At 36.5% G+C, this 27,507-nt stretch overlaps 2 protein-coding genes and 1 pseudogene across 3 annotated transcripts; 1 reads left to right on the top strand and 2 right to left on the bottom strand.

The window, feature by feature from the left end:
- Positions 1–14,507, bottom strand: LOC103716470 (ribulose-1,5 bisphosphate carboxylase/oxygenase large subunit N-methyltransferase, chloroplastic). 2 transcript variants are annotated; one of them, XM_008804479.4, is made up of 13 exons: positions 14,056–14,506; positions 12,127–12,290; positions 11,914–11,997; positions 11,771–11,828; positions 11,410–11,463; positions 11,109–11,180; positions 10,625–10,705; positions 3,900–4,072; positions 3,166–3,268; positions 1,415–1,546; positions 944–1,066; positions 592–689; positions 1–460 (listed from the first exon to the last, which is right to left on the bottom strand). In XM_008804479.4, exons 1-12 carry the CDS (start codon positions 14,428–14,430, stop codon positions 603–605), a joined length of 1,506 nt encoding a protein of 501 aa, XP_008802701.2. In that variant the 5' UTR covers positions 14,431–14,506; the 3' UTR covers positions 1–460; positions 592–602. The 2 variants fall into 2 exon arrangements, with proteins under 2 accessions (XP_008802701.2, XP_008802702.2); XM_008804480.4 differs by lacking the exon at positions 11,410–11,463 and having other exon boundaries at positions 14,056–14,507.
- Positions 14,508–17,946: 3,439 nt separating this feature from the next.
- Positions 17,947–19,474, top strand: LOC120111147 (annotated as a pseudogene).
- Positions 19,475–23,098: 3,624 nt separating this feature from the next.
- On the bottom strand, positions 23,099–26,813 carry LOC103716469. The gene is made up of 3 exons (XM_008804477.3): positions 26,473–26,813; positions 24,177–24,365; positions 23,099–23,754 (listed from the first exon to the last, which is right to left on the bottom strand). Exons 1-3 carry the CDS (start codon positions 26,710–26,712, stop codon positions 23,677–23,679), a joined length of 507 nt encoding a protein of 168 aa, XP_008802699.2. The 5' UTR covers positions 26,713–26,813; the 3' UTR covers positions 23,099–23,676.
- Between the last annotated feature and the right edge of the window lie 694 nt (positions 26,814–27,507).

Below are 27,507 nucleotides of genomic sequence, written 5' to 3' on the forward strand. Positions count from 1 at the left end.
TAGCGAATGAAGAACTCCACATAAGCTATCTCCAATTTAGATATAATATATAAATATTTTTTTCCCACCACACCTGTAACATCCTTGAAACTCCTGAAAACTAAGTTTTACATCACAAATTGCAACAATCCCAAGTTCCACTGGAGCGACCAATAGCTATAGCCATATCCGAGAGATCTCATGTGGACTACACGGAAGAAGGGAATGGTGATTGTGGAAGGCAGTCCATTGGGCTATCAGGTTACAAAATGACTTATATCTTAATAACATGGTCTAACTAAATGTCAGTAGAGGTGACTTGGCACCAGATATTATGATACCAGTATCTTGTTGCAATTTAATTCCTCATGAAATTTCAGGAGTTTCCATGCGGATGACAATGGAATAAAGATCACGATCTGGTTGTTGACATACTCCACAACAAACAATTTTCTCAACTGCAGTATTGTCCGCTATCAACCTGCATCAGTTCAGCATTTGATGAATGTAGATTATAGGAAAGACCAGTCAACTAGAGAGGAATACCACTTGTTGCATGTGAAATAAAATAAGGTGAAGCATGCATGTTTTGGCTACAGAACAACATGGTACCTCACATTCCCCTATTTGAAAAGCTTTCTGAATCCATTAAATAGAGTTAATGCCCGTAATTCACCACTCCTCATATCCCTTAACCTCCTTCGCAATACCTACAAAAGCAACAGAAGTTACTATTATACTAATTTGGTGATATATCATGTCCATTGTATTAATCAATCAGGGTGACTACATCCAGCTCATTTGAAAGAGTTTATGGATACAGTATATTGAAGCATAATTTATAGAAGGTTCGCTATCTTGTGGAAAACAACTTCATAATAGTGGCTGTAAATTGGCAGATTACATCTGTATTGGAGAATAAGAATCACATTTAAGGTAGAGTTCGGTAGCTATTGCAGCTTACATATTGTGAACGATATAGGATCCTCCGCTCACTGGTGCAAAGCTCGGTTGCTAGCTTTTTCAATAGCAATTTTCGATTGGCTTGCTTTGCATTTGTTGGAACTGAATCAGGGGCACCACCACCCTGGAAGTTCATAAAACATGTTATGGTCAAGCCTTTCAAGAACCAAGAAACTGACTGGAAGGATCAGTTCATTAAGTAAAAGGCACAAGCTTCAGTGGCAACCCTATCTACCCTATCCATGAGTCTAGAAAACCTTAACCGAAGATGTAGTGCAAATGAAATAAAGTGATTGATATTAATGTAAAAAGGCATGTAAAATTATCTTGAGAGAAATCTCTAAATGAAGGAAGTGGAAAAATAAGCTTTGGTTCAAGAATTAGAAGACCAGTACGGAGAACTTATACTCTCAGTTATCAAATGCTACTAGAAATTATAGAACAGATGGGAGTCATGGGACAAACTCACTACCTCTAAGAATTTGGTGTACTTTGCTATACTTGATTCACAGCAATCCAATAGGAACTGAAGAGTTTGCTCCTCCAATTCAGGGTAGTTGATTCCGGTCTTAGATTTACTTTTATTAGATGCAGCAGCAGCCATCTGTTAATTCATGAGTGGCAGGATAATTCTCAACTAAGCATATTACTTCAAATTTATCAAAGGTGGAAAACAAGGCAGTGAAAACTGCAATATGATCATATATGAGAAAAAAATGCAAGACCAGTAGATATTCACAATCATTTTTTGCCAATGAAGGATGTGACAGAATTACTGATAAGAGCCCATATTCCTTAACATTTTCCAGTAAATTTTACCATCAGATGTAGGCTGTCAAAATTTGAGAAATGTATCAAAATCTGCCTTTCAAAGAAAATTGTCTTTTCGAAAACATCAGGATTGTCATAAACCAGTCCAATCCTTGGAAAACAAGGTTGTTGACCAAGTTTTAAGCACATTGCTCTTGCTACCTATAAAGAATAAGCACAATACAGGATCTGATATCCAGGTTTTATTCATGTATTTTATATTCTCAGTTGGAACCTTTATTAAAAATAATAATTAATAATTAATAAATAAAAACATAGTACTCAAGAGCATCAAATATTGTCCAGAGGTCTAGATTTATACTTGTTGAAGACTAATTCATTTCTCTCCACCTTGCATAATCTCTCAGAATTTTTGTCACCACATACAATAGGAGTAACTTCAAACACAATATGGCAACTAACTTGTCTATTATATTGGATGTCCTCGAGTTTAGAACTTCTACCAGAAAACAGAAACAAGTTTCTAACGAATAGATGAGTGTCAAAAGAAATCAATTAGTGCATAGGATTATTTCTATGAGTGGCTATATGTAAACTCCACCATCTGGCATAAAACTATGAAACCAGACATCGTTCACATAGAAGATGGAACTATATTGATTTTTTTTCTGAATTCAGGTTCTTTCCTGCCAGGGTCTGCTGTGCCGGTACCGAGCACCGTACCGGTTGCCCGGCAACACGAGTCAAACGGACCCGCGCCATGCCGTGTCAGGCCTGTACCAACACAGAAAACCGAGGGAGAGAGAAAAAGAGAGAATGAGTCAGGGAGGGAGGGAGAGGGAGAGGGAGGGAGGCCGGCATGCGGGCGGTGGAGGCCGCGGCCGAACTCCTTTTTCATTCGAAGCAGGGGTCCGACTGTAAATTTTTTTGCAATTTTTAAGTGAAGTCAGCGAATCGGGCCGGCACTGGTGCGGACGTTCTCTGCCACCCTCCATTGGCCTCCCTCCCTCTCCCTCCCTCCTCCACTTGAACGAAACAGGGGTTCGGCCACGGCCTCCACCACCTGCACCAACGCTGGCCTCCGCCACCCTCCGCCGGCCTCCCTCTCTCTCCCTCCCTCTCTCGCTCGCTCGCTCTTTTCTTCTCTTCTCCTTCTCCAGGGCGGCGTTTCAGATTCTTTGCTGGAACTGTCCTGATAAGCTATTGGTACAGCTCGGGACGCCCCGAACTAGATGGTTTGGGACAGTTCCGCCAACCTTGTTTCCTAATAATCTTATATTTCTGAATTTAAAGGTTGGCAAAAAAGAAAACAGATCAAAGAAGAGCAGTCAACTCCAACCTAACTGACAATCATATTATTTCAATTATTGTACCTTACAAGCAATAAGAATAATTATAGAGACATTCAAGAAGTTATTCACATATTTCTATTATAATATAAATTTGTCAAACCTCTTCAAATTGTTGACTCATATTTGGTGGGCAAACCACAAGGTAAGCATATGCTGTCATCTCCAGTGGCCAGCCAGTGATCTGCAAAGGGAATCTCTGAGGCCTGCTCAAAAAAGAATCATGACCATAGACATAAACTTGAATATTTCCTACAAAATAATATAATGAACAAAGTAAATATGCTTTTTAAAATAATATAGACAATTAGTGATCTTTAATTGTCAGCATTTTGTTCCAGTAAATTATCATTCACAAATAACATATTTCAAACAAAACATATATTTAAAAGGATGAGTAAGTTTCAGGATATGATCATGCTAATGACAAGCAACACTGGCAACTACATGTAACTCAACATAAATTGAAATTGCAACCTCATTATGAAGATGAACATTTCCAGTTTCAGGAAATTTCAATTTATCTCGCTCACTTTGCTCTGCGAAGTAGTTTAGTATAAGATATTCCAGTTATGGTGCAGAAATAGTAATTAATGATTTCCAAACAGTTTGTCTTAACAAGTACAATGACCAACAAAATAGAGCTCTTTCAGATAGCAAAATGTGAAAAATGGTTCTAAGAATGAAGAGTCATTTATTTCACATAGTTTCTTATTTCATTAAAGTTGAATATGAGTTTGCTTAAATTATTCAACTTATTTTATATTCTTTCATCTTTTTTTTTTCCTTATATACTCAGGTTCCAACTGTACTCATTGATGGGTATACAGTACTCACATTGACAAACCATACTTCTGCAAGGCTTCCAGTTTCTCCTTGTAGCATTTGTCAGATTTGTTAAGAGACAATGACAACTCAACTGAGTCATTTGGATTTGCACCCTCCTTCGGAACAAAACCATATGAGAGCAAAAGCTCTCCATTGGATTTCTTGCCATAAGATATAAATACCTGTTGAAATATTTAAGCATCATAGCAGAGAGAGAGAGTACACCTTATAATGAGTTATCCATTCAAGATATAAGCTATTATGAATGTCAAAGATTATCATCAGGACTAAACAATTTTAAATTAAAAGAACAAGATTCTACACGAAGAAATTTAAAACAAGGTCTTTCTCATGTTATTAATAAACCATAAAGCAAATTGCAAAATACAGAGTTTTTTATATGACAGCCTAAATCATGCTCCTTTTTGTACCTTCATTTCACAAAAATAAAGAGATGGAGATGTTCTGTCAAGTTGTACTCCCTATTGTGGCACATAGAAATAAACTTCAAAATATACATCATGAAAAATAGGTCAACAGTCACTTGGTTAGATTAAACTTGATAATAGCAAGAAGTAGAGTTTGTTCAGGAAACAAAGAGCAGTCTGTTTTAGCACAGGAGACAAATTTGTGTATGATCATAATTTAATTTCAAAAGTCGGTCCAGAAATTAACAGATGTTGTTTGTTCTTGTCTGAACTTTGTTCAGAGAAGTCTTTATATGTTTCATGGAAGGATTTCATGGAAGAGAAAACTGCACCAACTCTAATTTAGATGTTCACTGTTATAACTAAATACTTTTTCATTAAATTCAGGTGCCTCTTTATCAAGTTTTACTTGTATTATGGTTTGAGAGCTACGGGATGCCATGCTGAGCAAGGAAATCATCACCTTCAACTTCTTAAGCCTGAAATTATATTCAGTGTCCTTCCACAGTTCTTTTTACTTTAAAAGGTTGTAACTTGTAAAATAACAGCGTGAGACATATTTCTTTCGTTCATAAAGCAATATATTGTAATAAATCATCATGACATTATCATATATTCATTTATTAGTAGCAGATTATCGTTGTATTTTGTGAATGCCTAAAATATATGCTATGATCTGATTTCTTCTTTTCCTCTTAGTAAATATGTCAATATTTATTTAATTCCTTACATATCCTAAAATAATAGTATAATGTTATGATTCTAGACTTGTGGTATGATGGATGTGGGCAATGGAACAATGGGAACTAGCAAATGGATTTGGGCTGTGAGAGAATCGGCCCAAATTGGGGTCTGTCTCAAGTTGGAGTTGGCAGACCAAGCCGACTTCAATTCAAATTCAAAAAAAAAAAAAAATAGAATTGAAACAAGGAAATCGCGATCCCCTGCCAGAGCTCCCGCCGTGGGAATATGGATGCAGGGCATGGCCGGTGAGGACTCCATGCAGACCGGTGAGGAACGGGCACCGGTTGTTGGGACCGCTGCCAACTGACAAACAGCCGGCCTTATCCATTCACTGAGCCGAGCCTATCTCGTCAAAAACCCTTCTCTAAACCCTTCCTCTCCCCTTATCCTTCTTCCTCATCTCTGGCGACCGCCATGCTGCCACAACCAAGCTCCACCACCCCAAAACCCTATTTTTCCTTGCAAAACCCTATTTTGCTGTTCCATGACATTGTCTTCTTCCCACCGGAATCCACTGCCGTTGGCCAGTAAGGGAGCTAGGGGTGCTGCCCCTCTTCTCTTCCCTTCTCTGTTTTTTTTCTTTGCATGACTGTTTCTTCTTCATGTTCAACCCATTTCTGCTGGCCTGCATTGCCACCAGCTACTGTTGACTGTCGCCCGTAGAGCACTGCCCGCCACCACTGAGCCTTCCACAATCATCACAACCCAGCCATCTTCACCTTCCCCTAGCCTCTTCTCTTCCCTCTCTTCATCCTCCTTCCATTTTCATCTTCCTCTTCTAACTTCTTTCTCTTTTCTTCTTATTTTTCTTCATTTATTATTTTCTATAAATTCTCTTTTTTTCTCTCCGTACTTGTTATTTTCTCTTCTCTGACTTGTGCACCTGGTACCATGATTTACCCATGTCAGCAACAGATCAAACCTAGGCCTCTGATTGAACCTAGACCGAATCTATCTCTCTTTTCTATCTTTGTTGGTTGACCCAGACTAAGTCAAATCTCCTTTAATTAGTCTAATTTTTCTTTCATTGATAAATTAGATCTGACTCGGAAACTTTAATTTGATCAGGTGGAAACTCGGATCCGGAGAGCAAGGAGGCATGATCAAGACCGATTCCTTTACATTCAAGTAACCATGAACTCCATCTCATTGTGAAATACCTGTGTTAGTGTCAGGCTATAATTAATTGTTAGATCCAAGAGGTAGTCAAGACCCCCGGATGTTAGCTAGATTTGGTGGTTTAGAGGTAGACTGGACCTTACCACAAGATATTTCAAATTATATAATGTTTTATTGAAATCTAATAAGATACTTAATTATTTTAGGTTTTTGGAAGATTTTTCTAATTGGTGAATTTCGAGAGATTTTAGAGCAAAACATGCAAGTTACCTCTACCCCTAGTGTTTTATCATGCACGTGGTTTGATCTATATTATTTGGAAATTAATCTTTTGCTATTATGTTATGTTTAAGTTAAGGATCATATGCATGCTCCATGAAAATAATTTGTAAAATATTGGATCAAGTATGATATAATTTACTTGGGCATGAATTATATTTTATTATATCGATAAATATGTTGCTATCATATATGTTATGTGTTGATTTTACTAGTATGTAGTCCGACTATGATCACACGGGCTCAGGATCTAGTCTCCTTTTGAGTCTCTAGTAGTGCAAGCACTAGCGCATGCCAACTGATAATGTGGTGCAGTCAGGAGCTAGTTTTCTTTCAGCCCTAGCCAGTCGGACTGATTGCTGGCACGTGCTGATAGAAGCATGTTTTCCATATGATTTCAAAGCTAGTTTTCGTCTGGGCCTCCAATGGGACAATCATTGGTGCATGATCAATGGACGGCATGTTGTAGTCAAGATTTAGTCTCTTTCGAGGATTGCCATGGGCTCATCGTGGCCACAGTCGTAAGGACTAAGGGAGTGAGAATGGAAGATCCATCCATGTTTGTTTTGGAAATTTATTTTGGCCAAATGCATTATATATCTTGAATTCTATATTGATAGATATGATATATTTCATTCATTGGCATGCTTTTATGAAAAATCATGCAAACTAATATTTATATTTCTTGTGTAATATACTTGATCCAACTGGAGATTTTGGTAACTTACTGAGCCTGTAAAGCTCAATCTCTCTCTCTCTTCTATTTTTTTCAGATGCAGAAGAGTAGATGGGGCTTGGGATCGAGCACTGATAAGCTTAGGATCTAGAAAACATTTGATTATTTTTTTTTTGGATACATTTATTAGACTTATTCTTATTAAGTGATTGTGGACTAATTCTTTTAAATAATTATATTAGATTATTTATTTCTACCACTGTATGAGTTTGGACTGATGTGAATATGTATAAATCAAAAGGCAGGCCTTGCATGTCCCATGGGGTTAAACCCTATGGATGTATGGTCGTCTATCACGTACTGGGCTCAGGCCATCGGGTTAGGACATGGCAGGCTGAGACTGGATTATCTTGCATTTGGCTTCCTAATAGTTGCCTACTATGGCCCAATAGCCCATACATCCAGACCTCGGATGAAGCTAGCTCAAGCCCACTGCATGTTAGGCTATCATCATAATAAGGCATTGGGGTTCCCCCACTCCATCTGACTTCTCGGGCTCATGTGGGTGAATAGATGGATTGGGTCTTGAGCATCCATGTGGCCACTTAACCAAAAGTATCCTAAGTGTGAATAGCCTATTAGGCCATCAGCGTAAGATTACTATGTGGATTTACTTTGGAATAAAAAATTTATGTGTTTATCCACATGCGTCCAGCAAAAAACAAACATGCCGATCCAAAATAGTTACTAGAGGAACCTGAAAAAGAGACCACTTTTTCTGGGGTCTATCCGCTATCACTCGATCAAGATCAGATGGCTGGCATTTAGAAGATTTTCATGGATCATGATGGACTCTTCTAGGTGGATACAATGCCACCATTGATCCCTTCATCTGCTGCCATAGAGCCTCATCTCCACCATTGATTTTGAATCTTACAGAGCACCCTCTCCCTCTTCTATTAAAACCCTAGCTCCGCCTGCCACCCCGCTTTCCACTAGATTGCTGGGTATGGTGAGGTGGCTAGCATTCTGCAGGAGCTGGATAGGGAGAAGGTAGAGAATTGCAGGTGCCCCTTTGAGCTTAGACTTAGATAGAAGCATGTATAAAGGGACAATCTGAGAATAGTTCAAAATGTGGAGTCAAATTCAAGTGAATGTCCAACCCTAAAAATTTGTTTCATATATAGAGTTTTGGTTGAGTTCATGTAAAATTTTGTTCAAGAACTTCCATACGGATTTGATAACAGGATTTTGGATATCAAAATTTTGAAGGAGCAAAATAAAAAAAAGATTGGAGTGAAAAAATGATAGCTAGATGGATTAGAAAATCTAGGACCAACTTGCTGGCTGCCACTTAGTCCATTTGGATGGAACACAATGCCAATATTTTTACTAATTAATGCATGTTGGAGCAAAGGGGGAAGAAAAATGGAAAGCTTGAAAAAGAGGATGGCTTCAAGGCATGTAGCATTGCCACTTTCCTTAAGGCTTTCCCTTTACCAATCAGGTTTGCAAGGGGAATGTGCTTTAAGCCTTTAGGATACAATGAAGCACAATGTTTGATCACATTTTGCACTAACAAGGCAAACAAATGAGCATCCACCAATGTCTACAGAATCAAATTGATCTGATAATAATGGTGTATTATGGTGTGTTGTTGTGTTCTGATACAGGGATTTAATTAGCTATTAATAGAGTAGTCCATGTCTGTTAGGATAGATGCTTTCTTTTGGGAATACACATTTTCTCCAGAAGCATGCATCCCTCCATCGGACACATCCCAACGGACACTTTCCTTCTCAAATACGCTAGATGCCGTTTGAAAAGAGACTCAAACAAATGCCTGTTTGGAAAAGGGGCCAGCCAACCAACCACAACAACAGTTGGCAGGTTATGTTTTAAAATAAAACATCCTTTTTTTATTTTGAAAATATCCAACAATCCAGATAAGTGATGCAACTAATACACGTGATATGGAATTTGTTCTCTCTTGGGAGATACTAGTGCAAGCTAAGTAAAACAAGAGTTTTGTTTTTGCAAGGGTCAAAGCTTGTAATTTTGATTTTGTTTCAGATTGCACTGTTTCTTTGGTTGATCTTGCATTAACCTCCTTTTTTTTATTCTCTTCATTATAAAGCGGGTGGATCTTAACCACCCCTTTTATCTAGAAAAGAAAAAGTCATGATAGCCAAATCAAGTGGATATGGTGGAGGATATGTCTTGTATAACTGCATCAACGTCCTTTGTTTTGTTTCTCTAAGCGAGTGGATTTTAGCTACCCTTTTTATCAAAAATTAAAAAACATGATATCCAGATCAAGGGGATATGGTGCAGGATAAGTCTCGACTAGTATAACTATTAGCAAAGAATAAAAGTACAAATTACAATCTTCCACATGCATATCACATCTAGAAATAAGACGACAAGTAATCCCCAATCTTCCAATATTAACTGTATTATAGTTTGGTGCTCATTAGGTCCCTATGTTTCCCCTATACAGTAATGACCCAGTTTTCTTACACTGGTGACTTGTTGAGGGAGGAATAGTAGTATTTAGATTGGCAGTACAGTGAAGAATTTTAAGTGGAGTTTTTCAAGTTGTGGTTATGCACAAGACCTAGCAAGACAGATCGTACATATGGTGTTAAAAAAATGCAAATTGATCTTCAGAAATTTGAATATTTGAGTTAGAACCACAAAATGCTGACACCACAATATATGTAAAACCAACAAGTTGCTACACAACATATAAAGCCTACTCGATGCTTTACAGTTGTTTCACATGAAGATTTACCTTTGAGAACTTGAGAACAATTACTCATCTTTATCAATGAAGTTATTGGACAAATCTGAAAAAGTCTTAGGTTCTTTTTCTTTTTCTTGAAAATTGATATTTATATTATTTAGTTAAATATGTGCAGAAGGACATTATTCTAAACTTGGTTTATGGTTCTTACAAATTAAGATAGCTAAACATATAGACTAGCATTCCCAGAATGATTCTAGAGGGAACAAAAGAAGAAAAACAATATTAGAAAGAAAGGACAGTTCTCCATATAGTCATCCACCATCTAACTGGATTGCTGTTTGTTTTGGTGGCATTGGAAAGTTTACCTGGTCACTATTTTTATATGTTACTTTCTAATGTCATAGCATGGTGCAAGATAATTAAGCTTCCTAGACCTTTTACCAGTAGGCTGTAAAGACAAATTTTACAAATTCTAAAAAACTTTATATGTAATGGAAAAATGTGACAAACTTGATCTTTTAATATTTTCTACAAGAAAATTATGGATTGCAAATTAAATTCTATAAATCTAGCCAACACATCTAGTCTAGAAACTGCCACAAAATAAACCAACTTTGATAAAGTTCTAGCATGTTTCTACCTATTAGCTTCTTTCAAGGGTATCATGAAACTCTATCAACTACATCCAATACTAAATAAATAAAAGCTATATGATAAGTAAACTAGAGAACTTGTTTACCTGCTCACCTGGTTGATATGACCTGTCAGTCATGAAAACTATTCCCTGAGATGATTTATCATAGTCCAAGAATGTCTCCACCTGGAAAAATTCATGCACAGATATCTCTGATGAAATGTCCAATCCACACAAAAAGGTAAATTTGTTTAAACTTCTGTTCAGGATACACATATCATAGATTTTTTGAGTACGTTACAGGACAAGGTTCCTGAAAGACGGTGAAGACTGTCAAGTGGATTAATTCATGGATCCACTTTCTTATATGCATACATGTTAAAAAAGATATGCCGGTCTTTCTCAAATAATTTCCTAGTACAAACCAACATCAATCAAAGTGAGGGTCTCATGCAGGACAACAGATATTATTCACACCAAATAATGAATAACATATAGAAATAACTTGAAGTGGCAGACTATGTAATATGGGCAGAGTTGAACTGAATGTACCAAAGAAACAAAAATCACATATTATGGAGTAAGATACCTCAGAGCTATGATTAAGCATGTCTGCCCAAGGAACTAATGCAACTTTTCCATCCATTGATGGCAAACGAACCTGTGATGTCAAAATTTCATCAATCAGAAATCGATCTAAAAGTAGATCGTAGTGAACTAGAAAATCCATTTGAAATATATATATATATATATATATATATATATATATATATATATATATATATATATATATATATATATAATATCATTTTACATAGATATTACGACATAATTAAGCAGGTAGTTTTACATAGCAAAGCACAATGGACTCAGCAAATTGTTTCACTCACTAAACGTGAGAAGAGAATGCCAAAGGACCACACAAATGTGTTCATGTTGAATACCTGAAACAAGACATTCCATTCCATTATCAGATACAATCAATCTGATGAGGAAGCAAACATGAGATGACAATCAGAAGAGAACAGTAAGGCTTAAGAGGGAAAGAATGATTTACAAAGATGTAGTATTTCATATGCTTGGAAATGGACAATCCTACAGCCTCGGAGGCAACTCAAATTGGTTTAGATTTCTTTTTGAATTTGGATGGAAATGTTTCCTATATTATTATATCTATGATTTAAGCAAATGTCGATAAAACTGTTCCATGATTCTGTTAGCATGAAGAGAAAGAGTTTCATTTTTAGGTACCTCCTCAGGAAATAACTGTGGATATTTAGAAAATATCCTGACTCTTAAATCGTTGTACCTGCAGTTTTGGAACAAAGAAAACGATAATACACACAAAAATAACCAAGTAATAGTAATAGAAAGAAGAGAAAGAAAATGCATACGTTCCCGTAACATCAGTAATCCTTTCAATTGCTCTTCCCCTGATCTGTGAAGCTACCAAATATGTGTCTAGTTCGGAGCGTGTCCTGCAATGACATATAAATGCTGTAGAGAAGAAATCTGAGAACATACCCAAAAAACCATGGGAGCAAGAAAGGTTGCAGTTCTTGTGGCCACACAACCTCACATACAGGCAATTGAAGCTCTAAACATACCAATACAAAAGCGAGTAAGGCTGTCTAGGCAAGGCTGATATATAACTGCACCATCTTGAAGAGTTCAAGAGACTTGCTTCACTTATCAGGTAAGTTGCAAGCAATGGCCAATCTGGTACAGAATTTCTCCGCATAACATTTCCTACTTCAGGGCAACTCCAGTCCTATGAACAAAAATACACAATCTAAAAAGTCTACTAGATAACATCAGTGTGATATTAATTGAGTAGATCTTATAAAGAATCTCCACATTGAAGAAAACAGCAAAAATGTGCATAAGAACACAAATTGCAAAGTAATAAGATACTTTAGAAAATTATCAGTTACGATGCATAGTCCAATGGTTGGATTCAAGATTATTTTGAAAATGAAAAGGCATGTCAATGCAAGCATAATCATAACCTACAACCTCATCCTGTTGATCTAAGATGCTTTACAAATCATCTCAACTATTCATTTCTGTCATACATTTATCTGAAGTGAAATACTCTCTAACCTACAGGCCATTCCCATATACATGGGTTTGAATTTATTAGGGAGGATATTTATATATAGTAGGGAACAGTATTCAATCAGTTCATTTGCTTATACATGGTTAAGGGATAAATGGAATTCTTGGTCCCAATTTTCATGTCGCCTTTCATCTAGGCTTTTTTCTAGTCCACTGAAACCTTGAGTTGTTTTGTCCTAGTTGCCTGAGCTTCAACTGATGATTCGAAAACCATTCAAGATTTATAATTTTTCATATCGGTTTTATAAAGACATGGTCCCCACAACTCTGCTTGTCCCAGACATGACCAGGTCAGAATCCAGTTGCAGATCTCAAACGTTGCATCATGTGTCACAATTGGTGCATCATACATCTTTTAACAACTTTTTCTACCAATAAGTTTCCCAGAATTAGATATTTGTGAAATGGGGATGCCCATAAGAAAACTTGACAATTCTAAATGATCCTGCATTATATGCTCAATCTGTATACACTTCAAGGTAGATCAAAGTAAATGGCAACAGTAAGCCCCACAGTGGATTTTATATTTAATGATTCTTGATCATCCATACATTCAATTTTTGCTATTGATTTTTTTTTTTGGTAGAGTTACTGAATTAGTCTTTAAAAATTTACTAAAGAAATTTAGTGGCTATGGCAATATGTTATTTGCAGGATATATCATTGTGCAACACAAGTAAGACGTTTGTTAGATTTCTTCTCTTTTTAAAAATAAAAATAAGTTGTTTTACATGGATCAGCGGAAGAAGTTATACAAGCGTCCAAGAGAAAACATGCATGCGTCTGGGGAAATAGATGCCTCAACAGTGGCATCTTAAACCTAACATCTCAAAACCTAAATGCCTAGTTCCACGAGATACCTACAGCTTTAATTCTATGCCCTGATCATAAGAATTTGCATATCTTTCTTTCTGTGGACATTCCTTTTTTTTTTAAATGAAATGAAAGCCTCTCGTCTGAACCATCTCAAAAAGGGTGAAAAATCTCATTTTCTCACCCATCAAACATGACACCCAAGCCTAATATGCAGTTATCTAACACTTTGCCTCGACTCTAAATATCATTCTTGTGGACCATGACATTTTCGCTTTAAATTTGGTCTCAGATTTCACTTAATCAGAGGATCAATGTGTAGTTCTTTTCTTTTCCCTTTTTTTTTTGTCATCCTTGGTAAAATTAAACACTTAATCAAGCCAAACAGCAAATTCTCTAGCCTAGAAAATTTCACATTCAACTAAAATGAATCAAGAGAAATCAAGTTACCAATAAAATGCTCATTCTACGCCACTTGTGAAATCCTCTGTGCAGAGAAATGACAAATAAACAAGCTTCTTTTTTTCTCAATAATTGTGTTTGCTATAACCACCTCCATCAGTCTCCTAGAATAAGAAAAAACACAAAATACTGCATAACCTTACCGAATCAGCCGTGATAACCAGAGAGGGAGGCACAAAGAGGAGCTTCTCCCCCTTCCTGATGTTCTTGAGGGCGACGAGGCCTCTCTCTCCAACATCCACCCTCTGGATCGCCATCTTCTGAGGGGGGAGGCCGGACTCCGAGAGCCATTGCTGCAGAGCCGAGGCACTCTCTAGGGATTCGATCTCGCAGCCCCATGGGATGGGGCGGGCCTCAGAGGCCCTTGAGGTGGTGGACGGAGTACTGGAGATCGAGCAGCGAGTCCTGTGGCGGAAGGGGACTGCAGGAGAGGCGCCGTTGTAGCTGGAGGGAGGTAATGGATTCTGGGGGAAGTGGGGGAGCACAGAGGTGTGAAGAACCCTAGAGAGTTGGGCCATGGCATTGATGGCAAGCGACAGAGAGAGACGAGGGAAGTCTTTCGGATGGGGGAGGAGCTTATCCGTTAATTTTTATGGTTAGGATTTCTTTGGGTTACTTCTATGGCGGGAGAAGGGTGGATTGCCCACTCTTTAGTTTTTTTTTGTCTATTTTATACACATCTTGCGTCTTGTTTTATACATAATCAGGGAGTATTCAGTGAGTAAAACTAGATCTATCAACTGATGATTTATTTTTTTTTTTGAATAAAGAACTGATGAAGTTTTTGAACTTTAAGTTTTTTCTATCAAATTTTTTATTTAAATGAATGAAATAATAATTGTATTTTAATTTTTTTAGATGTACCTTTTGTAGTTTGCAACTCTGTCTCTCTTTTTAATGAAATATAATCGAGGTCGAAAGATTTGTATAAATTATATGTTTCATCACCGCTCTATAAAAAATTCTTAAATATGAATATGTCAGATATCCACGACTCGATTAGTGAAAATCTTTGTCTTCAAAAAAATATATTTTTTACCGATGCACAAAAAAAAAATATTTTATTGCGAATGAACAAAATATTAAATAATTATTTATATATAAAAATCAAAATTATTGATACGGATACTGTTTATTTACTGAAAAAGGATATTTTTATGATTTTTTTATGGCGGCAGCAGCAGCTGAATCCACCCCTCGGATCTGCTCTTTTGTTAGTTTCATTTAGAAATATTGAGTCAGTCTTCGCGGTTTAATTTTATATGTATATTTTAAAAAACTTTTCTTAAACTTAATGTCATTAAATGAAATCTAGATATTATCTCATTCATGCTTTTATTTGCTAATTGTAGATTGAGAAGGTTGTATCTGGGAACTAAGTTGTTGAAAGTGTTAAGTCCATGTTTTTTGCCCAAAGTAGACACATTTCACATAAAAGGAAATATAATTGGACTAGAGAAACATAGCTTGGGAATTAATCATATATGGAACTTCAAGTTTTTGAAGTTAAGCAACTCTAGTTGCAATAATTGATTACATGAATTAGTTATGGCTATTGATGCAACTCATCAAGAGGAACAAGCTGAGTCAAGTATATCAAGTGATCCTTTACACATTCCAAGTAGGCCTATTATAAGATTCCAGGCTTAAAGACTTAGAGAAGCTCTGATTAGGCTTGTTCTAAACATATAGGCTAGGCAAGCTTCGAGTGGATCTATAGATATAAAGTTGGGTATGAGCAATTTACAAGAAGTCATCAATGTCATTCAAGTAGAAGATGGAAGCTGTTGATGACACTTGGGCCAAATCTACCATAAATGAAGAAGTCTTGCTGAATTTTATGCATAGGCTGATTCATTTGAACCTGGGCTTCATTAATTTGAGCTCAACATGGTATTTTTATCTTCATTTAATGGGCTGCACGAATTTATGAAGACTTTTCATTATTTGAAACTTCTCATTAGTTGCTTTGTCTTTCCTATGCTTGGAGGGATGTTCCAAAGTAGTTAATTAATGTTTTGTGTTTTCCATACTTGGAGGGGTGTTCCAAGGTAGTTAATTATTGTTTTGTATTTCCCATGCTTAGAGGGGTGTTCTAAGACTAGTATTTATATTTGAGGTCATGTAGAGAATAAAAACAATGAGTTTGTTCTGAATTTCAAATTTGAGAGAAGCTTTCTCTTATGTTCTTCATTGAATTGTCTAAACTTATCAAAGATTGATCAATCTTGTGGCATTTCACCACTTTGGGTCCTTGTTTCATCATATTCAAGGGTTCTAGTGGATCATCCAAAAATCTGGTTTTTGTTTTCTTGGGGTTAGAATACCATCTCGTCCGTGGGTTCTAAGGATCTAATCCTTGTGGGTTTGCATCATTTGGTATCAGAGCTTCGGCCCTAAAATCATGTTACTATCCTTTATTTTCATCTGTTCATCATACTCTTTCGTCTATTTTCTTCTTAAACATCAAGTGAGTTAATTCATCTTGTTTTTATCTTTATCCATCAGCTTCAATTTCTGTTTTCTCATTTGAATTTTTGAGTGTCTGTTATATATATATATATATATATATATATATATATATATATATATATATATATATATATACATATTCAAGAAAAAAAAAGAAAAAAAAGGGGGCGGGGGGTGGAATTTACCATTGTAATCGCAGGCACAAGTGATATTGAATTTGATTGTTCCTTTGGGGATCGATTGCTTTCTGATTAAAGTTCTTGATTTTGTCCCTTAAAGTTAAGAGTTGAATTCAATCTTGCAAGGTTGAGTAAATCTTTATTTGAGTTGATCAGTTCCTTAAAGAGCTACAAGAGAAAGCTAAGAGTGGAGAGATATCTTTTGAGGGTAACTATGTGAGGGAGTGTATTAAGGTTTATTTTCACTAACATTTTCTTGCAGCTTTAACAATGTCTCATAGGGATGAAGCCACATCTAACTAGGAAGATACACAAAATATGGCATTTATGATAAATGCCATGCAACAACAGTTTGAATGTTTAAATGTGGTTTTCGGTGAATTCAGGGACAGGATGGATAGGCAAGACATGGTGATTGCAAATTTACAAAGAGGGCAGCCTAATAAAAATCCTAATCCTAGAAGACCTGCAAGGCGAGAACCTGTACTTGTGGATGAATTTGATGATGAAGCAGGAAGTGGGAATGAGGAGGATTATGAATCTGATTTTGAAATGGGTAGAAATAGGCCTAGAGAAGCTAGGCATGGAAGGGGTTATTGAAGAAATGGCCCTAGGGGCAGAGATGAGGTAGACGAGAACCTTGGGAGCATCAAAATGAAGATACCTTTTTTTCAAGGTAGAAATGACCCTGAAGCTTATTTGGAGTGGGAGAAAAAGGAGAAATTGATTTTTGAATGTCACAACTACTCAGAAGAAAAGAAGGTGAAATTGACAGCAGTTGAGTTTACTAATTATGCAATCATATGGTGGGTTCATTTGGTGTCAAATCGGAGGAGAAATCATGAGAGACCTGTAGAAACTTGGAGAGAAATGAAGGCCCTAATGAGGAAAAGGTTTATACCTAGTCATTATTACATGGACCTTTATCAAAAATTACAGAGCTTTACACAAGGTTCAAAAAGTGTGGAGGATTATCATAAAGAAATGGAGGTTGCTATGATAAGGGCTAATGTCGAAGAAGATAGAGAAGCTACGATGGCTCGGTTTCTGACCGGGTTAAACAGAGATATAGCCAATGTAGTAGAGCTTTAGCACTATGTGGAGTTAGAAGATATGGTGCATATGGCAATGAAGGTGGAAAGGCAGTTAAAATGCAAGAGGGCAGCAAAGTATACTTCGAGTTTTGGTTCATCTTAGAGGTTGAATTGGAAGAAGAATAACAAAGTTGTTCCTACGGAAACACTCAAGGGTACAAATGATGCTTCCGCCAAAAATAAAGGTAAATCTGACTCCCAACCCTCTAGAAATAGAGATATGAAATATTTCAAGTGCTTGAGAACAGGACATATTGCTTCACAATGTCCAAACAAAAGGACCCTGCACATGTATGACAATGGGGACGTGCTGACCGGCAGTGAGAGTGATGAATTAATGCCTTTACTTGAGGATGCTAGTGATGATGGGATTGAATATCTAGTGGAGGGAGAGTCACTTGTGGCTAGACGTGCCTTGAATTTCCAAGTTAAAGAAGATGACATGGAACAACAAAGGGAGAACATCTTCCATACTCGTTGTCATATAAACAATAAGGTATGCAGTATGATTATAGATGGGGGAAGTTGCACAAATATTGCAAGCACTACATTAGTTGAGAAATTACACTTTTATACCATTAAACACCCTAGACCTTACAAGTTGCAGTGGTTGAATGAATGTGGGGAAGTTAAGGTTAACAAGCAAGTTTTGATTGCTTTTTCAATTGGTAGATATAGTGATGAAGTGCTGTGTGATGTAGTCCCTTTGCATGCTGGTCATATACTATTGGGAAGACCTTGGCAATTTGATAGAAAGGTGATACATGATGGGTTTAAGAATAGGTACTCATTTGTAAAAGATAACCAAAAGGTTACTGTTGTACCATTAACTCCAAAACAGGTCTATGAAGACCAATTGAAGTTGAAGAGAGAAAGTGAGGTAGAGAGTTTTAAAAAAAAAAGAGTGAAAATATTAGTAAGACTGAGAATTCAAAAAAAGAAATTCAAAAAGAAAAGAACGAAGTGGCGCAAAAAAAAGAAAGGCCACAAGAGAGAAAAGAAAAAGAAAGAGAGGAGAGAAAAGAAAAAGAAAGAGAGGAGAGAAAAGAAAAGGAAAAGGTAATTTTTTATGCAAAAGAGAGTGATGTGAAGTTGCTTATCTTGCTAAACAGCCTTTGTTTGTACTTGTGTACAAAGAGGCTTGTTTTGTTGCTAATGACCTTAACCCTTCTCTTCTTAGTGTTGCTATTTTTTTGTTGCAGGAATTTGAGGATGTGTTTCCTGAGGATGTTCCTAGTGTGTTACCTCCCATTAGATGCATAGAACATCAGATTGATTTCATTCCTAGAGCTGCTATTCCGAACCGTCCAGCCTATAGAAGTAATCCAGAGGAGACAAAAGAACTTCAGAGGCAAGTTGAAGAGCTCATGGCAAAAGGATATGTTAGAGAGAGTTTGAGTCCTTGTGCGGTTCCTGTACTTCTTGTTCCTAAAAAAGATGGTTCTTGGAGGATGCGCATTGATTGCAGAGCTGTGAACAACATAACGGTAAAGTATCGCCATCCTATTCCTAGGTTAGATGATATGCTAGATGAGTTGCATGGATTTAGTATATTCACTAAAATTGATTTGAAGTCTGGATATCATCAAATTAGGATGAGGGAAGGAGATGAGTGGAAAACCGCATTCAAAACTAAGCATGGACTTTATGAATGGTTAGTAATGCCGTTTGGACTTAGTAATGCACCGAGCACTTTTATGAGGTTAATGAATCATGTTTTGCATGCATTCATTGGGAAGTTTATTGTGGTATACTTTGATGACATTTTAGTATACAATAGAGATTTTGATGAACATATGCGTCATTTATGATGTGTACTTGATGTGCTAAGGAAAGAAAAAGTGTATGCTAACCATAAAAAGTGTAGTTTTTGCATGGACAAGGTTATTTTTCTTGGTTTTATTGTAAGTGCACAAGGAATAGAAGTTGATGACGAGAATGTAAGGGCAATTAAAGAGTGGCCAACACCTAAGAGCATAACAGAGGGAAGAAGTTTTTATGGTTTAGCTAGTTTATATAGGCGTTTTGTCAAGGATTTTAGTACACTTGCTGCACCTCTCACTGAAGTCATTAAAAAATCTATTCGTTTTAAATGGGGCAATGAACAGGAGCATGCATTTAATGTTATTAAAGATAGGTTATGTTCTGCATCTGTATTAGCGTTACCTAACTTTGATAAAATTTTTGAAATTGAGTGCGATGCCTCGGGAGTTGGTATAGGAGCTGTTTTGATGCAGGAGATGCGGCCTATTGCTTACTTCAATGAAAAGCTAAACGGGGCAGCCTTGAACTATCCAACATACGACAAGGAGCTTTATGCACTTGTGAGGGTGTTAGAGACTTGGCAACACTATCTTTGGCCCAAAGAATTTGTCATTCACACAGATCATGAATCTTTGAAGCATCTTAAGAGTCAAGGAAAGTTGAACAAAAGGCATGCTCGATGGCTGGAATTTATTGAAATATTTTCGTACGTCATCAAATACAAGCAAGGTAAGGAGTATATAGTTGCAGACGCCTTATCCTGAAAGTATATTCTTCTTACTTCTCTAAATGCAAGGTTGCTTGGTTTTGAATATGTCAAGGAATTGTATGCCAATGATCATGACTTTGCCGATGTGTTTGTTGCTTGTGAAAAGGGAGCAATTGGTAAATTTTATAGAGTTGATGGGTATTTGTTCAAGGAAAATAAGTTGTGTGTGCCTCAATGCTCTATGCGTGAATTGCTTATCAAAGAATCACATGGGGGAGGGTTAATGGGGCACTTTGGTGTCAAAAAGACCTTAGCAATCTTGCTTGAATATTTCTTTTGGCCTAGGATGCGATGTGATGTAGAACGAATCTGTGATAGATGTATCGCTTGTAAGAAGGCTAAATCCAGGGTCTTACCACATGGGCTTTATACGCCTTTGCCTGTACCTAGTGAACCATGGGTAGACATCTCAATGGGCTTCATTCTAGGACTGCCTAGATCAAAGAAAGGTAAGGAAGCAATATTTGTGGTAGTTGATAGGTTTTCTAAAATGGCTCATTTTATTCCTTGCCATAAAACTGATGATGCCGCTCATATTGCTGATTTGTTCTTCTAAAATGGCTCATTTTATTCCTTGCCATAAAAGTATTGTTTCTGATAGGGATGTAAAGTTTCTTAGTTACTTTTGGAAGGTCTTGTGGGGAAAGCTTGGTTCTAAGTTGTTATTTTCTACAGCTTATCATCCATAAAATAACGGTCAAACTGAGATCGTTAATCAAACTTTAACTCAATTGCTTCGGACTGTTATTCAAAATAATTTGAAGAGTTGGGAAGATTGCATGCCTTTCATTGAGTTTGCATATAATAGAACTGTGCATTCATCTACTGCATATTCACCTTTTGAGATAGTTTATAGTTTTAATCCACTAACTCCTTTGGATTTGCTACCTTTGCCTATTGATGCAAGAGTTAGCCTTGATGGGAAGAAGAAAGCTGAAATGGTGAAGCAACTTCATGAACGTATTAAGCAGCACATTGAGAAGAAAAATGAGCAATATGCATCTAAGGCTAGCAAAGGACAAAAGCAGGTTGTTTTTGAGCCAGATGATTGGGTGTGGGTGCATATGAGAAAGGAGAGGTTTCCAGCACAAAGAAAGTGCAAACTGAATCCTAGAGGAGATGGTCCATTTCAAGTTCTTGAGAAGATCAATGACAATGCTTACAAGATAGATCTTTCAGGTGAGTATAACATTAGGGCTACATTCAATGTTACTGATCTTTATCCCTTTGATATAGGTCATGATTCAAGGATGAATCCTTTTGAGGAAAGGGGGAATGATGCAACTCATCAAGAGGAACAAACTGAGTCAAGTATATCAAGTGATCCTTTACACATTTCAAGTGGGCCTATTACAAGGTCCAAGGTTAAAAGACTTAGAGAAGCTCTGGTTGTGCTTGTTCTAAACATATGGGCTAGGCAAGCTTCAAGTGGATCTACAAATATAAAGCTGGGTTTGAGCAATTCACAAGCAGTCATCAATGTCATTCAAATAGAAGATGGGAGCTGTTGATGACACTTGGGCCAAATCTACCATAAATGAAGAAGTCTTGCTGAATTTCATACATGGGCTGATTCATTTGAACCTGGACTTCATTCATTTGAACTCAACATGGTGTTTTTATCTTCATTTAATGGGCTGCACGTATTTATGAAAACTTTTCATCATTTGAAATTTCTCATTAGTTGCTTTGTCTTTCCCATGCTTAGAGGAATGTTTCAAGGTAGTTAATTAATGCTTTGTGTTTTCCATGCTTGGAGAGGTGTTTCAAGGTAGTTAATTAATGCTTTGTGTTTTCCATGCTTGGAGAGGTGTTCCAAAACTAGTATTTATATTTGAGGTTATGTAGAGAATAAAAACAATGAGTTTATTCTGAATTTCAAATTTGAGAGAAGCTTTCTCTTATATTCTTCATTGAACTGCCTAAACTTATCAAGGATTGATCAACCTTGTGGCATTTCAGCACTTTGGGTCCTTGTTTCATCATATTCAAGAGTTCTAGTGGATCATCCAAAACTCTAGTTTTTGCTTTCTTGGGGTTAGAATACTATCTTGTCCGTGGGTTCTAAGGATCTAATCCTTGCAGGTTTGCATCAGCTATGCTTAGCAAACATACAGATAACAAATTAGTATTTTTTTCGACAAGGAATCTCATTTCTAATTTATTTTATTCTATGATTTAGTGTTTAGACTAGTCTAATAATGTTGTTAACTTCGATTAAAAATAAAATCAAACATATTCTTTGTTTTTATCCACAACTAGATTTAATCGAATTATTTGAGTATAAGGTGCACTTACTTCCATATTGGGAGGAAAAGAAAAAGATCAAGTGCAAATAAATATTCCTCTGTCCCTAACATTTGACTGCAATTATAAATTCTATAACCCAAATAAAAGGCAGCATGCATTGTTATTCCATCTAATCTTTGAGGAACAAAATATTTCTCCCCAGATACCCAAGCATGTGCATATTCATGAAAGGCAAAGCGAGCACTTAAACCACAACAAAATATCATTCATCTAGTGTAGATCCCAGCAGACAACTACATCGTTTCCCCTTCCCAGAATCAAACTTCCTCACAAAATTAAATGCTTCTACTTTGAAGTTATAACTAGGAAAAATAGAGCAGCCGTAGTCCCATATAACTCATGCAAGATCTGGTTTATATTAAACCAACGCAAGACCTCCAATAGAGTCCTGCTAATGCAACATCATATGCGCGTCCGAAATCAAAAGACTGTATTCAACTTTCAAAATAATAAGCAATGACATGCACTATGATTCCACCAACTGCACCGACATAATTCACAAAATCCATGAATGCTTGATCCATAACACTTCTATATTATGCTTGCATGCTATTAACTACTCATCAGTTTTCACACATTCAGATTTTGCAAAGTCCAAAACACACAGACCAAACAATAAAATTTAATTCCCAATCCATTAAACACTTCAGGCTCGTATTAATTTTACTAGCCCAACTACTAGTAAACAAAAGGTTCATAATACACCGTAAAGTTTAAGCCCAAGAAAGAATGCAGCTGTCTTCAAGTGTCTGGCCCTCTCTGTATGGAGACACTTAGGAAGGGAGAATTTTTTTTCCACAACATTGTTTTACTTTTATTTTCATAATGCACCACAGTTACCATGACTAGCAAATTAGAATACCAGCGAAACAGGAAGTGCCAAGGGAATTAGATTTCCTGGAGAATGGCGAGAGAATAGTAGCTAACTAAAAATGACATAAAATCCAGAATTCTGAAGCATGATTTCACAAGTGGACCATTTCTGTAGTTTTCTCCAAAGAAACATATTTTTCCAACTCTCCTTAGTATTAATGTGGTTCCATGATCTGCACGATACTACTGTAAAAATAGGTTCAGCATGTTTGCCAGCTCAACTCTTACACCTGAATTTCTTGGTTGAATCCACTACTTTACACGAACCACATAAGAGTACTGTTGCTCTTTAGTTCCCACAGGTCACCTTTGCTTGGCACTTTCTTCTACTCTTGTAAGAGCATCGGAAAACACATCTATCGCCCAATCTTTCACATCCTCCTACAAACCAAAATATGCATCTGCAGTTTAGTTGTCAGACGAACCAAGTAAACTAATAGACACTTTGGGGGAAAAAAAAGAAAACGAAAATTAAGTTCCAACTCCAAATAGGAGATAAGATGATATTAAACAAAAAAAGTTCACCCAAATTTCGGTGTCTTTCTGCCAAATAAATTCTCTTACGACTTTTAAAAACAATATGGAAAGATAACACAGATTTCAAAAGCAATCAAGTAAATCAAAGATACTCTAGTTCATAAAGATTAGGACATATGACTATTTGAAATAAGGCAAAAAGGAGGACTTTGGAAGGTCCCACAATTATGGTTTGATGTACAAAAGAATAGAATGTTGAATAAATTATGCACTCAATAAACTAGATAAAACCAACCAGTTACATATAAATGTCTATAGAAACTAACCAAGTGGACTGGTTCTCCAGTTCTTATACGTGCATTTGGACGAGCAAGCTTAGACTCAAAAGGAGTTCTTGGCCTAATTTCCTGAATCTCATCCCACTCTTCACGAGTAAGCATTCTCACTGTCCCTGTTCCAGGAGGAGCCTTCTGTATTTTGCGCTCCAGCCTCTCTTGTGCTTTGGATTCATCATACTGCCCAAATATAAAAGCAATACCGAATGAAATTCATAAAATTGGTACATAGATAAATGGGTTCGAAAACCATGAAAAGAGAAGCAGAGTCTACAGTATATTTTATGTTGACAAGTGAATAAATGCAGAATGCATGCTCCAATGCAAAGATGATATTACCAATCAATAACTGAAACATTGAAAGCTCTAAATATAATACATCCTCCGCCTCAAGTATTTTAGCTAGATGGAGCAATATCACAATATAGAGAAAAATTCTCCACTACAAATCTGTCAGACATAGACATTGTTATTTTTTTCAGTCCAAATCTAAAAATACTATAAAAGTAAAAAAATTGACTCTTAGATAATATGAATTCACAGATAGTTTAACTTACTTAGAGAGATAGAGAGAGACTCAAAATTTATCAAATACAAATTTGTTTAAAGGTATTAGAATAAAGTCATGCACACAAACATTGTCATTAAACAATAAGAACTACTGTGTCTTTGCTTTGATACAATTCAAAGTTAAATGCAATGATACTTGATTCATGGATTGACAACAGAACTTCTTTTTTTTTTTTTGTTGGGGGGTGGACGGAGAATTCCCCTTCTTCTCATTGCAACAATGATCACATGCACATAAAGAAATGGGGGAGAATGATATGAAAATCTTCCTCTATATTGTCCTCCGATGATGAGCATTGAAGGGGAAAAAAGAAGAATTTAGATGCTTGGTTCTATTTTATGTTCTGTCGCAAATCCAACCAATAATGATACAAAAACAATCATGCTTGGATCCGCCATTATCTAGCTTATCTCATTCCCTGGATATGATAAGAGAGTTCATATCTATGATCATTACTAAGAGAAAGTATGATACATGATTGAGAGACATTGGATTGAGAGAAAATTTGTGATAACCTTAATGAAAAGTAAGACCATGCCGACCGCCTTTTAGAACAAAACACCACTGAATTTTCAAAGAGAAATTACAGTCATCTAAAGGAACTGCCCAATATGTACACTAGGCTTTGAATTCTTACCATCAAAACCCAAATAGCCAGAGAACAGAGATTCATTATGAAATGGTAGGACAGGCAGATGACTTGATCAAGTTAGGGAGCCACGGGAAAGAGGATGCAGGGTAACAGGTAAAAAGTTTCAAAAAGATTAGAATAGAGGGTGTTAAGAGGGAGGTTATGGATTTTAAATGTTTATATGCACATCTTATTAGATAATAGAACACTTATTGGAAAAATTCGCAAGTTATGAATAATAGTTGTGAACAATAAAATGAAAAAATCCAGCTACTAATTCAAAAATGTGTTCTTTTTAATATACTGTAGATTTTCACATTCTAATTATTGAAAAAAAAGTAAAAAAAATCTAACATTGATCACTTTCATGACATTGGCTTGTGAAGTCCAGGAGAACCAGTTGACCGGCAACATATTTGATTTCTAGGAAACCTCATAGTTGGATAAGAGGCAGATTGATTTCTTAACATAAGCTCAGTTCCCCACTACAGATACAGTAAGCACATTAATGCAAGTTTTGTCATGTACATATATTCGATTAGACTGTTATATGAGAAAGAACGAAGATTGAAGGAAAAAAAAAAGGATTGTAAGTATTGAGACTGTTAGCCCCGTCCATTCATAACACAATCAAAACAGCGAATTAATGAATACAGCAACTTTCAACACTTAGAATTCCCCTTAATGGAAATCCCTTCTAGCGAAGATAACAATACTATTTTGCAAAACTACGCTTCACAGAAAATCCTGCACACAAAACATGTCTTCATAATCATAGCAGAATTAAAACCCTACCCTCCCTAATAACTTGCATCTGCACGGACAACCGTAACCTCTCCATGGAATCCTTGGCAATTTAAAACCTCATGTACGCTTTTCCCCGAACGAAATTAAGAAGTAAGCAGTTAAGAAAATTAAGATAGCAATCCAAATATGTTGGCTATAATAAACAATAAAAAGAAGCAGAAGATTTAATTAGGGTCATAGTTAGGACTCAGATTACGAAGACAGAACCCTAGCACCGCATCAGGTAACCAAAACGCAATCTTTTTTTCAAATTCAGAACTTGCTTAACAATTACATACCATCATGAGGACCTTGGCGAAGAGGGCGACGGCGACGGCGGTGAGGACCATGGGCATGGAGGCGGTGTCGAGCCAGGAGCTAGACTCCGGCACCTGCACAAATAACTCGTCCCGTGCAGGGTCCCGCCGCCGCCGCCGCGCCCTCTCCCGCTCCCCGATCCGCGACCTCAGCAGGTCACCCGGCGCGCCCTCCGACGCCGCGCGGATCGGCCTTCGGGCCCGCAATAACGACCGGAGCATCGGTCGAACACCTGGTGCGTTCGCAGATCAACTCGCTTTTCCTCCTCCACCCAACCCGGACTCGCTTCTCCGTCTCCAGTCTCCACCCAAACCCAGACCAGACCATTAGGGGATTCTTTATTTCCAGTCTAACTTAAACCTCGCTCATGGGCCGCCCTGTCCGGGCCAGTGGTTTAAGGCCCGCCAAGAGAAAAATAAACTAAAGTAATAAATATATACGAGAAAACATTTTTATTTTTTAAATTTTTTTTTAAAAAAATAGAGCTTCAAGAAGCAAAGGTTTATTTTTTAAAAAATATATATATATAAAAATAAAAACATAAGATATCAATAGTTTTGTGCACATGCTATCTCCAACATCAATCTCCATGTAATAATTAGGATTGAGTATTCTTCATCTAATAATTTATAATTTTGTTTATAGGTCAAGCCAGTTAGTAGTCCTTATCTATCGATAAATATCCGTAATGCATGTTAGAACAAATAAATAAGCTATAAGAATCAAGAATTATCAATAAATCTAACATAGGATTTATTGATAATTAATATATTTATTTATATATTAAAACATAATAAGATTTATTTATAATAAGAAATATATTTTAATGCATATAATTAATTTAAAAATATTTATTAACTCATGTAAATATATTTTAATATTCGAAATAGCTGATATTGACCGTATTTATATAGTAAGTAGGACATAAATAGCCAACAAATGGACTGAGAAAAAAAAAATATTATTACTTGAATTGTCTACTCAAGAGCATTATTAAAAATGTGGCAACTTCCCAC

This window comes from Phoenix dactylifera, chromosome 1 (genome assembly GCF_009389715.1).
Source record: "Phoenix dactylifera cultivar Barhee BC4 chromosome 1, palm_55x_up_171113_PBpolish2nd_filt_p, whole genome shotgun sequence".
Taxonomy (NCBI): Eukaryota; Viridiplantae; Streptophyta; class Magnoliopsida; order Arecales; family Arecaceae; genus Phoenix; species Phoenix dactylifera.

Coding starts and splice junctions, on each gene's coding strand:
- LOC103716470 (XM_008804479.4), bottom strand. CDS start 14,430: ATGGCCCAACTCTCTAGGGTTCTTCACACCTCTGTGCTCCCCCACTTC. Junction 11,998..12,126: donor CCTTACTCGCTTTTGTATTG/GTATGTTTAGAG, acceptor ATGTCATTGCAG/GACACGCTCCGAACTAGACA. Junction 11,829..11,913: donor ATTACTGATGTTACGGGAAC/GTATGCATTTTC, acceptor CCAAAACTGCAG/GTACAACGATTTAAGAGTCA.
- LOC103716469 (XM_008804477.3), bottom strand. CDS start 26,712: ATGCTCCGGTCGTTATTGCGGGCCCGAAGGCCGATCCGCGCGGCGTCG. Junction 24,366..26,472: donor TCGCCAAGGTCCTCATGATG/GTATGTAATTGT, acceptor ATATTTGGGCAG/TATGATGAATCCAAAGCACA. Junction 23,755..24,176: donor CTGGAGAACCAGTCCACTTG/GTTAGTTTCTAT, acceptor TTTGGTTTGTAG/GAGGATGTGAAAGATTGGGC.